Below are 14,825 nucleotides of genomic sequence, written 5' to 3' on the forward strand. Positions count from 1 at the left end.
AAAAGACAACTGATGGAACGGAAAAAGATATTTGCAAATGACATATCTGATAAAGGCCTAGTATCTAAAATCTCTAAAGAACTTACCAAACTCAGTACCCAAAAAAACAAATAATTGGCAGTTAAGAATTGGGTAGAAGACATGAATAGACACTTTTCCATAGAAAACATCCAGATGGCTAATAGACACATGAAAAAATGCTCAACATCACTCGCCATCAGGAAAATACAAATCAAAACCACAATGAGATACCACCCTCACACCTGTCAGAATGGCTAAAATAAACAACTCAGGAAATAACAGATGTTGGTGAAGATGCAGAGACAGGGGAACACTTTTGTACTGTTGGTGAGAATGAAAACTGGTGTAACCATTCTGGAAAGCAGTATGGAGGTTCCTCAAAAGGTTAAAGACAGAATTACCCTACAACCCAGCAATTGCACTACTAGGGATTTATCCAAGGATATGAAAATGCTAATTGAAAGGAGCACATGCACCCTAACTTTACAATAGCACTATCAAAAATATCCAAATTATGGAAAGAGCCCAAATGTCCATTGACTGATGAAAGGATAAAGAGGATGTGGTATGTATAAACACTAGAATATTACTCAGCAATCTAAAAGAATGAAATGTTGCCATTTGCAATAACGTAGCAAGAACTAGAGTATATTATGGTAAGCAAAATGAGTCAGAGGAAAAAATACTGTATGATTTCGCTCATATGTGGAACTTAAGGAACAGGACATATGACCATGGAGGAAGGGAAGGAAAAACAAAATAAGAGAACAGATTAAGGAGCAAACCATAAAAGACTCTTAAATACAGAGAAGAAACTGAGGCTTGAAGGAGGGGAGATAGTTGGGAGGATGTGATAAATAGATAATAGGCATTAAAGAGGACACTTTTTGGAGGAGCCCTGGGTGTTATATATAAGTGATAAATCAATAAAGTCTATTCCTAAAACCAATACTATATGTTAACTAAGTTGAATTTAAATAAATAAAAAAAAATAGAACTACCATATGATTGCACTACTGGGTATTTCCCCTAAGAATATGAAAACACTAATTCTAAAGGATATATGCACTCCTAGTTTATTGCAGGATTATTTACAATACCCAAATTATGGAATCAGCCCAAGTGCCAACTGATGGATGAATGGATGAAGAAGGTGTGGTGTATATATATATGTGCACATACAATGGGATACTGTTTCGCTATAAAAAAGAATGAAATCTTGCATTTATACCAACCTGCAGTGTTATAGATTATAATACTAAGTGAAATAAGCCAATCAGAGAAAGACAAGTATCAGTGATCTCACTTGTATGTGATATTTAAGAAACAAAACAAATGAACAAAGAGAGAAAAAGGAGACAAACCAAGAAATGGACTCTTACCTGTAGAGAAAAAACAGAAGCTTATCAGAGGGGAGGTAGGTTGGAGTGGATGAATGAAATAAGTGATGGTGATTAAGAGTACTCGTACCTTGATGGTTACTTGTTGAATCACTATATTGTATACCTGAAACTAATATAACACTGTATGTGAACTACACTGGAATTAAAATTTTAAAAATAAATAAATTTAAAAATTTTTGAATGCAATTGTTATATTGTTATGGTGTACTATTTAGGAGCTCTGCCATTTCTCTTAAAGGGTACAGAACTGCAGAAGATTGACTCTAGCCTTTATATTTTTACTGGTGATACAGAAAATCCAAACGTAATGTGTTTTATTATTAATGCATTTATTTATCTAGTTATTTCATTCTACAAACTGATTAGGAGCCTAGCACTATATATACAAAGACGAGTAAGACACATTCTTTGTCTCATCAGTTTTATGAGGTAACAAAGGAGATAAATATGTACATGAATAGTTTCATTACAGTCTGAGAAAAAATACTATAGATATATGGAATAATTAAGTAGTTCAAAATATGAGCAGTCTCTTTAGGCCAATGTTTGTTTGCATAAAGTTGTATCCTCCTCTCCTCATTCCCATGCTTTGGATCACCCCTCAGCGAGTGAATTTTGTTGTCACAATTTCAAGCACTCTGCTGGCCTTTAATGTGACAGTCCAGGAATACGAAATGCCTTGCAGTGCGCTGGACAGCCCTGCAATACTAAGTATTGTCTTCAAAATTCCAGTAGCACTAGGCTTGAAAAATACTGCTATCCTCTTTGTGGGAAGCCTTCAATGAATGGTCAGCTAATATTTAAGTATCCCTTTTATCCATGATTCTAGAAATAAATATTCTTAGAGAATAATGTCCTTATCCTAGTAAAATGTGGCTTTGTGGATGTCAAACTCTTCCAAAGAGCATTTAACCAATATTTAGTTTTGGTTAACCAAAACTTTAAATTTTAGATTCTGGTTAATCATACCTGAAAACTGTCAAATCTTAAGAGAATTTTAGTTTTAGCAGTGTAATACCATCTCTTTTACTTTTCCCCTTATTTTCTTTATTTTCCTTCTCCCAAAGAGTTGTGTTCTGATAACTTGATTACTTGATTAATATTTTTAAATTACATAGATATTTTTTTCTTTCTAGGAGAATATCGACTGGCAAAGTGACAGTTCTGGGTTATGGTCTTTTAACCACAGATGCAGAGACTCTGATAGATGCATTGAATACTCAGAAGTTCAAAGTAGTTATAGTGGATGAATCACACTACATGAAGTCCAGGAATGCAGCCCGCAGCAAGATTCTATTGCCAATAGTACAGAAAGCCAAACGAGCCATTCTTCTTACAGGAACTCCAGCTTTGGGACGACCTGAAGAGGTATTAAAATCCTTAAATTTTGGCTTAAAAAAAGAATCTCTCACCCACCCCCCCAAAATCACTGGGAATTTCTAGATGGTTATTAATGATTAAATACATCTTTTACTATGATTGTTTTCTCTGTTTACATGTGAACCTTACCTGTGCTTGTGCATGTATAAGAAAAGTAGTTTTCTTTTTGTTTGTTTTTTGTTTTTGTTTTAATATTTTATTTATTTGACAGAAATCACAGCTAGGCAGAGAGGCAGACAGCGAGAGAGAGGAGGAAGCAGAGAGCAGAGAGCCCGATGTGGGGCTCGATCCCAGGACCCTGGGATCATGATCTGAGCTGAAGGCAGAGGCTTTAACCCACTGAGCCACCCAGGCACCCCAAGAAAAGTAGTTTTTACTTTCAGTATAAGGTTTTCATATTTAGTATACATGTGTAATATTAATCACATTTGTTTTCTTGTGATTCTCATACGCTCTTAGTCTTCATTTATCCAGTTTCTTTGACATTATAAGCTCCTTAGGATTGGAATTTAATCCATTTTGTATCTTAGCACTTGCATTACAGAACTTCTTTCTGTTTCCCCTTTACTTCAAGATGCATGTTTGAGGGGTACCTGGGTGGCTCAGTCCGGTAAGCATTGGACTCTTGGTATTGGCTCAGGTCATGATTTCAGGTTTGTGGGATGAGCCCTGCTTAGGGCTCCACACTGAGCACAAAGTCTCACTCTAAGAGCTATGTAGAGTATGGAGTAGTTAAAGGGTTGGGAAGAAGAAATGGTGGATGAAATTCTTATGAGTCTGTAAGGGTCACTGTAACCTTAGAGAAGCCCTTTCCGTTAATGGACACTGAGTCATAGAAAAAAACATACTTTTTGTCTTGCAGGGTTTTAAGTGTTAAAGGATATACTTGTTTGAAAGTATCTTTCTCTGTGCCCTGGAGCATGGTACACACTCAACATACAATAGCCATTTTTATTACTGATTAGTAAACAAACTGTGGGAGATAGCTATTGATAGGGTATATTATGTTCATTCATTTTCACATGTTAAACCAACCTTACATTCCATGATCAATCTCTCTTGACTGTATGTCATTCTTTTTATTTGTTTCTGAATTCACTTTGCTCTATTTTGTTGATGATTTTTTTTTTTTAAGATTTTGTTTATTTATTTGACAGAGAGAAATCACAACAAGGCAGAGAGACAGGCAGAGAGAGATAGAAGCAGGCTCCCCGCCGAGCAGAGAGCCCGATGCGGGACTCAATCCCAGGACCCTGAGATCACGACCTGAGCCGAAGGCAGCGGCTTAACCCACTGAGCCACCCAGGCGCCCCTTGTTGATGATTTTTGTGTGTATATTCACAAGAGTGATCTGTAGTTTTATTGTTTTATCTTTGTTTTTGGTAACAAGGCAATACTGGTTTCACAGAGTGAGTGGGAAGTATTCTTTCCTTTTCCAAGAGGAGTTTGTGAAACATTGGTATTACTTCTTTTTTTTTTTTTTAATATTTTATTTATTTGACAGAGAGAAACCACAGTAGGCAGAGAGGCAGGCAGAGAGAGAGGAGGAAGCAGGCTCCCCGCGGAGCAGAGAGCCCGATGCGGGGCTCGATCCCAGGACCCTGGGATCATGACCCGAGCCAAAGGCAGAGGCTTTAACCCACTGAGCCACCCAGGTGCCCCGGTATTACTTCTTTTTTAAGTGTTTGGTAGAATTTAGTAGATAAGCCATCTGGGCCTGAGTTTTTCTTTGTGGATAGTTTTTAAACTAATCAGTTTCTTCACTGAATATATGTCTATTCAGATTGTATATTTCTTGTTGAGTCATTTTGACACTTTATGTCTTTTTCCACTTTATCTAAGGTATCTAAATTATTAGCATACAGTTGTTCATAATATTCCCTTATAATCCTTGGTATTTCTATGAGGTTGATAGTAATGTCCCCTCTTTTATTTCTGACTTTGGCAACTTGAGTCTTTTCTCTGTCCCTTTTTTAATTTGGTTAGTCTAAGCTAAAATTTTGTCAATTTTCTTGCTCTTTCCAAAACCAATTATTTGGGTTCATTGATTATTTTTTCTGTTGCTTTTCCATTCTCTATGTTGTTTATTTCCATTCTAGTCTTTATTATGTTATTCCTTCTGTCTGTTTTGCGTTTTGTGTACTCTTTCTTTCCCAGTGTTTTAGGTGGAAAGTTAGATAATTGTTTTGAGATCTTTTTTCTTTTTTAATGGAGACATATATAGCTATAAATTTCAGTCCTTGGAAAACACACTGGCAATTACTTAAAAAGTTAAAAATAGAGTTACCAAAAGATATAGAATTCCATTTTTAAGTTTGTACACAAAGAACTGAAAACATACGTTCACAAAAATACTATATACAGATGTTCATAGTAGCATTATTTATAATATCCAAAAGGAGAAAGAAGCCAGTGTCCGTAACTAATGAATGGATAATGAAAATGCCACTATAAAAAGGAATGAAATACTGATACATTCTACAGCATGGGTGAACCTTCAAACCATTATGCTAAGTGAATGAAGTCAGACACAGAGGCTACATATTGCATGATTCTGTTTATGTGAAATATTCAAAAAGGCAAAGTAATGGAAATAGGAATCAGATTAGTGATTTCCAGAGTGATGGAGAGGGAGAATGGGAAATGACTAGTGATGGGTATGGAGTTCCTGTTGTGATAAAAATATTTAAGAATTAGATAGTGGTGATTGAGGCATTTTGTGACTATACTAAGAGCCATTGAATTGTACACTTTACAAGTGTGAATAATGAAAGTGGTATATGAATTGTTTCTCTCTAAAGCAGCTCTGTCAAAAAAACTATACTAAAATAACAGTGAGACACTACTATGTGCAACCTCTCAAGTTATAAAAATGAAAAGATTTCATGATGCTATTGCTGGGACCTGCTTTTTACAGTATAGCACAGTAGCATCCTTCAAACTTCAAAAAGCATATATTTTAAACCTCTCATTTCATTTCTGAAAATATATCCTACAGACTCATCTGATGGAAATACAGATTGCTGGGTGGGTGAGTGGGTGGGTGGATGGATGGATAAATAGATAAATGATTGATAGATGAGATGTAGATACATATACCTACGCCTACATATATATGAATGCACACATGCACCCCCATAGACTTACCTGAAGTTATTAACTTTTATAATTGTATAAAAGCTAGGAATACCCTATATGGCCATGATCAAGAGACTGTTTAAATATCTTATAGTACTTCTGTGTAATAGTGGGTGCCATAAGTCTTTAAATGGTGCTTTATTATAGTAATACCATTGCTTAGGTACTTTTCAAAACTAAGTAAGAATAGATGTACTCTAATGATGTCTAAGACATATTTTAGGGGACAGAATCCTAGTTTTATATGTATAATATCATCCTCATGTGAATAAAAGAGAATATATACATATCCCTATGTAGGCATGCAAAATATTTAAATGTATACTAGAGAAAAGTATAATAGTTACCCTTGAAGAATAGGATGGCAGAGATGGGTGGATGGAGGAAAAGGCGGAGACTTTACAATTTGCCATTTTTTTAACTAGATTTATCATAGTAATAATATTTACTTGAAAATACTGCTACATATTGAGAACACTTGTATTGTTACAGCTTTTCATGCAGATTGAAGCTCTCTTTCCACAAAAATTTGGAACGTGGACCGAGTATGCCAAAAGATACTGTAATGCACATATCAGGTATGACAAAATATTTTCTATAAATTTTAATTCTTACATATTTACTGTGAACATAAGGGTTTTATTAGTCATTCTGGGCTCCAGTGCTTTTCAAACCTGTAGCTATGGAATAATTTCTTCAAGTAAAAATCTTGTGGGGCTCCTGGGTGGTTCAGTCGGTTAAGTGTCTGCCTTGGGCTCAGGTCATGATCCCAGGGTCCTGGGATCGAGCCCCAGATGAGGCTCCCTGCTCAGTAGGGGAGACTTATTCTCTCTCTCTCTGCCCTAACGCCTTGGGCTTGTGCACTTGCTCTCTCTCTCTCTCTCTCCCTCGCAAATAAATAAATAAATCTTTAAAAAAATTTTTTTTCAGTGTTCCAGAATTCATTGTTTATGAACAACACCCAGTGCTCCATGCAATACTTGCCCTCCTTAATACTCACCACCAGGCTCACCCCATCTCCCCACCCTTCTCCCCTCCAAAACCCTCAGTTTTGTTTCTCAGAGTCCACAGTCTCTCATGCTTCGTCTCTCCTTCCGATTTCCCCCAATTCACTTTTCCTTTCCTGCTCCTATTCCTTATGCTCCTTATTCCTTATGCTCCACAAGTAAGTGAAACCATTTGATAATTGACTCTCTGTGCTTCACTTATCTCAGTCAGCATAATTTTCAGTCCCGTCCATGTTGATACGAAAGTTGAGTACTCATCCTTTCTGATGGAAGCATAATATTCCATTGTATATATGGACCATATCTTCTTTATCCATTCATCTGTTGAAGGGCATCTTGACTCTTTCCACAGTTTGATGTTTGTGGCCATTGCTGCTATGAACATTGGGGTACTTATGGCCTTCTTTTCATTACATCTGTATCCTTGGGGTAAATACCCAGTAGTACAATTGCAGGGTTATAGGGTAGCTTTATTTTTAATTTTTTGAATTATTTTTATTAACATATCATGTATTATTTTCCCTAGGGGTACAGGTTTGTGAATCATCAGGCTTACACATTTCACAGCACTCAACATGGCTCATACCCTCCCCAATGTCCATAACCCAACAACACTATCCCTACCCCCCCAACCCCAGCAAACCCTCAGTTTGTTTTGTGAGATTAAGAGTCTCTGATGGTTTGTCTCCCTCCAATCCCGTCTTCTTTCATTTTTTTCCTTCCCTACCCTCCAAACCCCCCGCCCTGTCTCTCAAATTCCTCATATCAGAGAGATAATATTGATAATTGTCTTTCTCTGATTGACTTATTTCACTCAGCATAATACCCTCTAGTTCCATCCAGGTCATTGCAAATGGCAAGATTTCATTTCTTTTTTTCTTTTTTTTTTTTTTACAGTTTTGAGGTCTTTTATTTTCTTTATATTTATCATGCCATGAATTCATAGGGAATGGGTTCCAGCAGTTCGGGCTCCTTTCCATTGGTTCTCATGAAATGTGCTTCTCTGGGTGGAGCAGGCTGACACTTCAGTTGAACCCAAGTACCTTTCTCTTTGGCTTCCTTCTTTTTCTGATCATTTTCCTTTACATGCTTCAGGAAGCTATCTTGGCTCTTTGAATGTTTAATATGCTCAATGCATACATTAATTCTCTTGGCAAGAATCTTGCCCTTAACTTGTTTGTTTACAACAATGCTAACAGCATGCTGACTCTTCCAGTTTTGCCATGGTAACATTTGTGGGGCATTCCCTTTTGAACAGTGCCCATTCCCTTGATGTCCACAATACCACCTTTCTTGTAGATTCGCATGTATGTGGCCAAAGGAACAACTCCATGTTTTCTAAAAGGCCTAGAGAACATGTAACGGGTACCCCTCCTCTTTCCCTTTGCGTTGGTCATTTTGGCAAATTACTGGAAGATGGTGGTTCCGGCTGAAATGCAAGATTTCATTTCTTTCGATGGCTGCATAGTATTCCATTGTGTATATATACCACATCTTCTTTATCCATTCATCTATTGATGGATATCTAGGTTCTTTCCATAGTTTGGCTATTGTGGACATTGCTGCTATAAACATTCAGGTGCACGTGCCCCTTCAGATCACATTTGTATCTTCAGGTTAAATACCCAGTAGTGCTATTGCTGGTTCATAGGGTAGCTCTATTTTCAACTTTTTGAGGAACCTCCATGCTATTTTCCAGAGTGGCTGCACCAGCTGATATTCCCACCAACAATGTAGGAGGGTTCCCCTTTTTCTGAATCCTCTCCAACACTTGTTGTTTACTGTCTTGTTAATTTTGGCCGTTCTAACTGGTGTATGGTAGTATCTCACTGTGGTTTTGATTTGAATCTCCCTGATGGCTAATGATGATGAACATTTTTTCATGTGTCTGTTAGCCATTTTTATGTCTTATTTGGAGCAGTGCCTGTTCATGTCTTCTGCCCATTTTTTGACGCAATTATCTGTTTTTTGAGTGTTGAGTTTGAGGAGTTCTTTATAGATCTTGACTATCAGCCCTTTGTCTATTGTGTCATTTACAAATGTCTTCTTCCACTCCGTGGGTTGCCTCTTTGTTTTGTTGACGGTTTCCTTTGCTGTGTGGAAGATTTTGATCTTGATGAAGTCCCAAAAGTTCATTTTCGCTCTTGTTTCCTTTGCCTTTGGAGACATGTGTTGAAAGAAGTTGCTGTGGCCAGTGTCGAAGAGGTTAGTGTCTATGTTCTCTAGGATTTTGACAGATTTCTGCCTCACCCTGTGGTCTTGTATCCATTTCAAGTTTATCTTTGTGTATGGTGTAAGAAAATGGTCAAGTTTCATTCTTCTATACATAGCTGTCCAATTTTCCCAGCACCATTTATTGAAGAGACTGTCTTTTTCACTGGACATTTTTTCCAGCTTTGTTGAAGATTATTTGACCAAAGACTTGCAGGTCCATATCTGGACTCTACTCTGTTCCACTTGTTTGTCTGTTTTTGTACCAGTACCATACTGTCTTGGTGATCACAGCTTTGTAGTAAAGCTTGAAATCAGCCAATGTGATGGCCCCAGTTTTGTTTTTCTTTTTCAACATTTCCTTAGCAATTTGGAGACTTTTCTGGTTCCATACAAATTCTAGGATTGTTTGTTCCAGCACTTTGAAAAATGCCAGTGGAGTTTTGGTCGGGATGGCATTGAGAGTATAGATTGCTCTGGGCAGTATAGACATTTTAACAATGTTTATTCTTCCAATCCATGAGCATGGAAGGTTTTTCCATCTTTTTGTGTCCTCTTCAGTTTCTTTCATGAGTGTTCTGTAGTTCCTTGAATACAGATCCTTTACCTCTTTGGTTAGGTTTATTCCCAGGTATCTTATGGTTCTTGGTGCTACAGTAACTAATATCCCTTTCTGTATTTTCATTGTTAGTGAATAAGAAAGCAGCTGATTCCTGTGCATTGATTTTGTATCCTGCCATATTACCGAATTGCTTTATGAGTTCTAGTAGTTTAGGGGTGGAGTCTTTTGGGTTTTCCATATAAAATATCATATCATCTGCAAAGATAGTTTGACTTCTTCTTTGCCAATTTGAATACCTTTTATTTCTTTTTGTTATCTGATTGTTGTTGCTAGGACTTGTAGTACTATGTTGAACAAGAGTGGCGAGAGTGGGTATCTTTGTCATATTCCTGATCTCAAAGGGAAGGCTGTCAACTTGTCCCCATTGAGAATGATATTCGCTGTGAGTTTTTCATAGATAGATTTTATAAAATTGAGGAATGTTCCCTCTATCCCTATACTTTGAAGAGTTTAAATCAGAAATGGATGCCAGATTTTGTCAAATGCTTCTTCTGCCTCAATTGAGAGGACCATGTGGTTCTTCTCTCTTCTGTTAATTATTTGTTCTATCATATTGATTGATTTGTGAATCTTGAACCGCCATTGCATCCCAGGGATAAATCCCACCTGGTCATGGTGGATAATCTTTTTAATGTAGTGTTCTATCCTATTAGCTAGGATCTTGTTGAGAATCTTGGCATCCATATTCATCAGGGATATTGGTCTGAAATTCTCCTTTTTGATGGGGTCTTTACCTGGTTTGGGGATCAAGGTAATGCTGGCTTCATAGAAAGAGTCTGGAAGTTTTCCCTCTGTTTCTATTTTGTGAAACAGCTTCAAAAGAATAGGTATTATTTCTTCTTTGAATGTTTGGTAGAATTCCCCAGGGAATCTGTCAGGTCCTGGGCTCTTGTTTTTTGGGAGGTTTTGATCACTGCTTCAATCTTTAGTAGATATTGGTCTACTCAGGTTGTCAGTTTCTTCCGTTTCAGTCTTGGTAGTTTATAGGTTTCCAGAAATGTATCCATTTCTTCTTGGTTGCTTAACTAATTGGCATATAAATGTTGATAATAATTTCTGATGATTGTTTCTATTTTTTTGGTGTTAATTGCGATCTCTCCCCTTTCATTCATAATTTTATTAATTTGGGTCCTCTATCTTTACTTTTGAATTAGTTTGGCCAGTGGCTTATTGATCTTATTAATTCTTTTAAAGAACCAGCTTCTAGTTTTATTGATGTGTTCTATTGTATCTCTAGTTTCTAACTCATTGGTCTCTGCTCTATTCTTGATTATTTCCCTTCTTGTGTGTGGGGTTGGCTTAATTTGTTGTTGATTTTCCAGTTCATTAAGGTGTAAAGAGAGCGGTATATTTGGGATTTTTCAATTTTTTTGAGGGAGTCTTGGATGTATGTCTATGTATTTCCCCCTTAGGACTGCCTTTGCCATATCCCATAGGTTTAGGACTGATGTGTGTTCATTCTCATTGGTTTCCATGAATTGTTTAAGTTCTTTGATTTCCTGTTGATCCAAACATTCTTGAGCAGGATGGTCTTTAGCTTTCAAGGGTTTGAATTCCTTCCAAACATTTTCCTTGTGGTTGAGTTGCAGTTTCAAAGCATTGTAGTCTGAGTATGCAGGGAATAATCTCAGTCTTTTGGTATCAGTTGAGCCCTGATTTGTAACCCAGTATGTGTTCTGTTCTGGAGAAAGTTCCATGTGCGCTCGAGAAGAATGGGTATTCTGTTGTTTTAGGGTGGAATATTCTGTATATATCTATGAAGTCTATCTGGTCCAATGTGTCATTCAAAGCCCTTGTTTCTTTATTGATATTCTGCTTGGATGATCTATACTGAGAGTAGCATGTTAAGATCCCCTACAATTAATGTATGCATATCAATATGAATCTTTATTATTTTTTAAAGATTTTATTTATTTATTTGACAGACAGATCACAAGTAGGCAGAGAGAGAGAGAGAGGGAAGCAGGCTCCCCACTGAGCAGGGAGCCCGACACGGGACTCGATCCCAGGACCCTGAGATCATGACCTGATCTGAAGGCAGTGGCTTAACCCACTGAGCCACCCAGGCTCCCATGAATCTTTATTTTGATTAACAGTTGTCTTATGTAGTTGGCTGCTCCCATATTGGAGACCTAAATATTTATAATTGTTAGATCTTCTTGGTGGAGTCTACGGCCATACCACCCTGAACGCGCCCGATCTCGTCTGATCTCGGAAGCTAAGCAGGGTCGAGCCTGGTTAGTACTTGGATGGGAGATCTTCTTGGTGGATAGACACTTTAAGAATGATGTAGTGTCCTTCTCTATCTCTGACTACATACAGTCTTTAGCTTAAAATCTAATTTATCTGATATGAGAATCGCTACCCCAGCTTTCTTTTGAGGCCCATTGGCATGAAAGATGGTTCTCCATCCCTTCATTTTCAATCTGGTTGTATCTTTAGGTTCCAAATGTGTCTCTTGTAGACAGCATATGGACGGATCCTGTTGTTTTATCCAGTCTGCAACCCTGTGCCGATTTATGGGAGCATTTAGGCCATTCAGGTTGAGGGTGATTATGGAAAGGTTAGTTTTTATTGACGTCATGTTGCCTGTGAAGTCCTTGTTTCTATAGATTGTCGCTGTAAGTTTTTATTCTCTGTCCACTCTTTGGTTCTTTCTTCTTTTATAGAAGCCACCTTAATATTTCTTGTATTGCTGGCTTGGTGGTCACATACCCTTTTAAACCTTGCCAGTCTTGGAAGCTCTTTATCTCTCCAACCATTTTGAATGTCAGCCTTGCTGGATAAAGTATTTTTGGCTGCATGTTCTTCTCATTTAGTGCCCTGAATATGTCTTGCCAGCCCTTTCTAGCTTGCCAGGTCTGTGGACAGATCTGATGTTATTCTGATGGAACCTCCTTTGTACATAAGGAATCTCTTCCCCCTAGCTGCCCTTAGGACTTTTTGTCTAAAATTATAGTTCGTGAATTTCACAATTAAGTGTCTGGAGGTCTTTCTAGATTCATTGATCATGGGGGGTTACCTTTCTGCCACTAAGGCATGAACGCTTATTCAATTCCCCAGACTGGGGAAATTTTCATCCAGAATTTGTTCAACTATATACTCTAGTCTTCTCTCTTTGTCCACCACCTCAGGGATCCCAATAATTCTGACATTGGGACATTTCATGGTGTCATATATTTCCTTAACTTTGTTTTCATGGCTTCTAAGCTGTTTGTTCCAGGCCTCCTCCTGGTCCTTCTTTTCTTTTTAAAAGGTTAAAAAAATAAAATCTTGTGTGAAAGACATATACATAAAATAAATTTCAAAAAGTAGATAATGGCATTCTTTCTTTAAATTTTTACCTTCCATTTTATATTTGAATTTACTTATTTGTATTGACTGGATAAATGCACAATGTACAAAAGTAAAAAGTAAGTTCCCATCCACTCACGTCTCCCAGCCAGTCATTTCCCTTCCCAGGTAACCAGGGGTTGGCAGTTTATTTTGTATCCTTCTGGAGATACTCCATGAGTGAAAATGCATATGTGATTATGTATGTATAATATGTTTTATTTTATTGTTACATATATGGTAATATAAGGTACACATTGTTTTGCGGTTTGCTCTCTTCACGTAATCTGTGTTAGAAATCCTTCCATATCAGTTCCTAAAAGAACTTTGTTGTTCTTTTTATTTTTAAATGCTGCACATAGGGATGACTAGGTGGCTCAGACAGTTACAAACATTTGCCTTCAGCTCAGGTCATGATCCCAGCGTGCTGGAATCGAGTCCAGCATTGGGTTCCTAGTTTAGTGGGGAGTCTGCTTCTCTCTCTCCCTCTGCTGCTCCTCCTGCTTGAGCTCTGTCTCGCTCTGACAAATAAATAAATAAATAAATGCTGTGTGTATTCCACTGTTTGTATGCATTGTACCTTATTGAGTCTACTATTAATAGACCTCTGTTAGTGGTACATAGCTGTTGTATACAATACCACATTCAATATCCTTGCATATTTTGAGAGGAAGTACATTATATTGGCAAAAAGCATGCAGACTAGAGCTAGACCACCTTTCTTTTATATTCATATCCAGTACTTACCACATTTAATTTTACAAAAGTAACTTTACCTCCCTATACCTTAGTGTCTTCAGCTGTAAAAAAAAAAAAAGAAAATTATTCTTACCTCAGAGAGTTATTAGGAGACTTACACTAGCTAATATTTGTAAAGGGCTTGAACAGTCAGTGCGACACAGTGAGCACTCAATAATTCTGAGCTATTTTAATACTTGATGTTACACACGCAGGAATACATCTGTAGGATAAATTTATAGAATTGGAGGGGCGCCTGGGTGGCTCAGTGGGTTAAAGCCTCTGCCTTCGGCTCAGGTCATGATCCCAAGGTCCTGGGATCGAGCCCCACATCGGGCTCTCTGCTCCGCAGGGAGCCTGCTTCCTCCTCTCTCTCTGCCTGCCTCTCTGCCTAGTTGTGATTTCTCTCTGTCAAATAAATAAAATATTAAAAAAAAAATTTATAGAATTGGAATTGCTGATACAAATGGACATGTGTATTTTTACATTTTTTAGATTGTTGCAAGCTTCTCCATCAACATTATACTAATTTATATTCCCACCAACAATAAGATTATCTCTTTCCCCAAACTTTTCCAACCTGTTCAAATATATATTATTTTATCTTGCCAATGTCTTCTGACTGTTGCCTTCTTATGTTATTAATGCAGTTGAGCATTTTTTCATACATCTAAGAGACATTTATACTTTTTTTCCTACTAACTGTCCATTTATGTTCTTTGCCCTTCAACCTACTAAACTTACTGGCTATTTTTTTCTTATCAATATATTGGAAATCTTTATATAGTATAGAAATCAGCTCTTTGTCTATGATACAAGTCCCTCACATTTTTCCCAGTGTTTGTGTGTGTGTGTGTGTGTTTTCCTTTATCCTTTCTACCACTTTTTAAAGTAACCCTAGTATGTTTTGGTGCTTTTTGAAGGGCTTTAGAACACAGAGATAGAAAGAGGCCTTCCATATTGTTTGTATGA

The 14,825-nt window shown here is 37.3% G+C and overlaps 1 protein-coding gene and 1 pseudogene across 6 annotated transcripts in view; one reads left to right on the top strand and one right to left on the bottom strand.

Moving 5' to 3' along the window:
* ZRANB3 (zinc finger RANBP2-type containing 3) overlaps positions 1–14,825 on the top strand; it is a 317,775-nt gene that overhangs the window by 176,273 nt on the left and 126,677 nt on the right. For 5 of the 6 annotated variants that reach the window (XM_046019609.1, XM_046019610.1, XM_046019612.1 and 2 more), the window contains 2 exons: positions 2,561–2,792; positions 6,435–6,520. In XM_046019609.1, coding sequence (XP_045875565.1) covers positions 2,561–2,792; positions 6,435–6,520 — 318 coding nt within the window. Of the gene's footprint in view, positions 1–2,560; positions 2,793–6,434; positions 6,521–14,825 lie in introns of those variants that run through there. The other variant, XM_046019615.1, reaches the window with a different exon arrangement.
* LOC123951027 lies at positions 7,817–8,372 on the bottom strand (annotated as a pseudogene).

Source organism: Meles meles, chromosome 9 (genome assembly GCF_922984935.1).
Source record: "Meles meles chromosome 9, mMelMel3.1 paternal haplotype, whole genome shotgun sequence".
NCBI lineage: Eukaryota > Metazoa > Chordata > Mammalia > Carnivora > Mustelidae > Meles > Meles meles.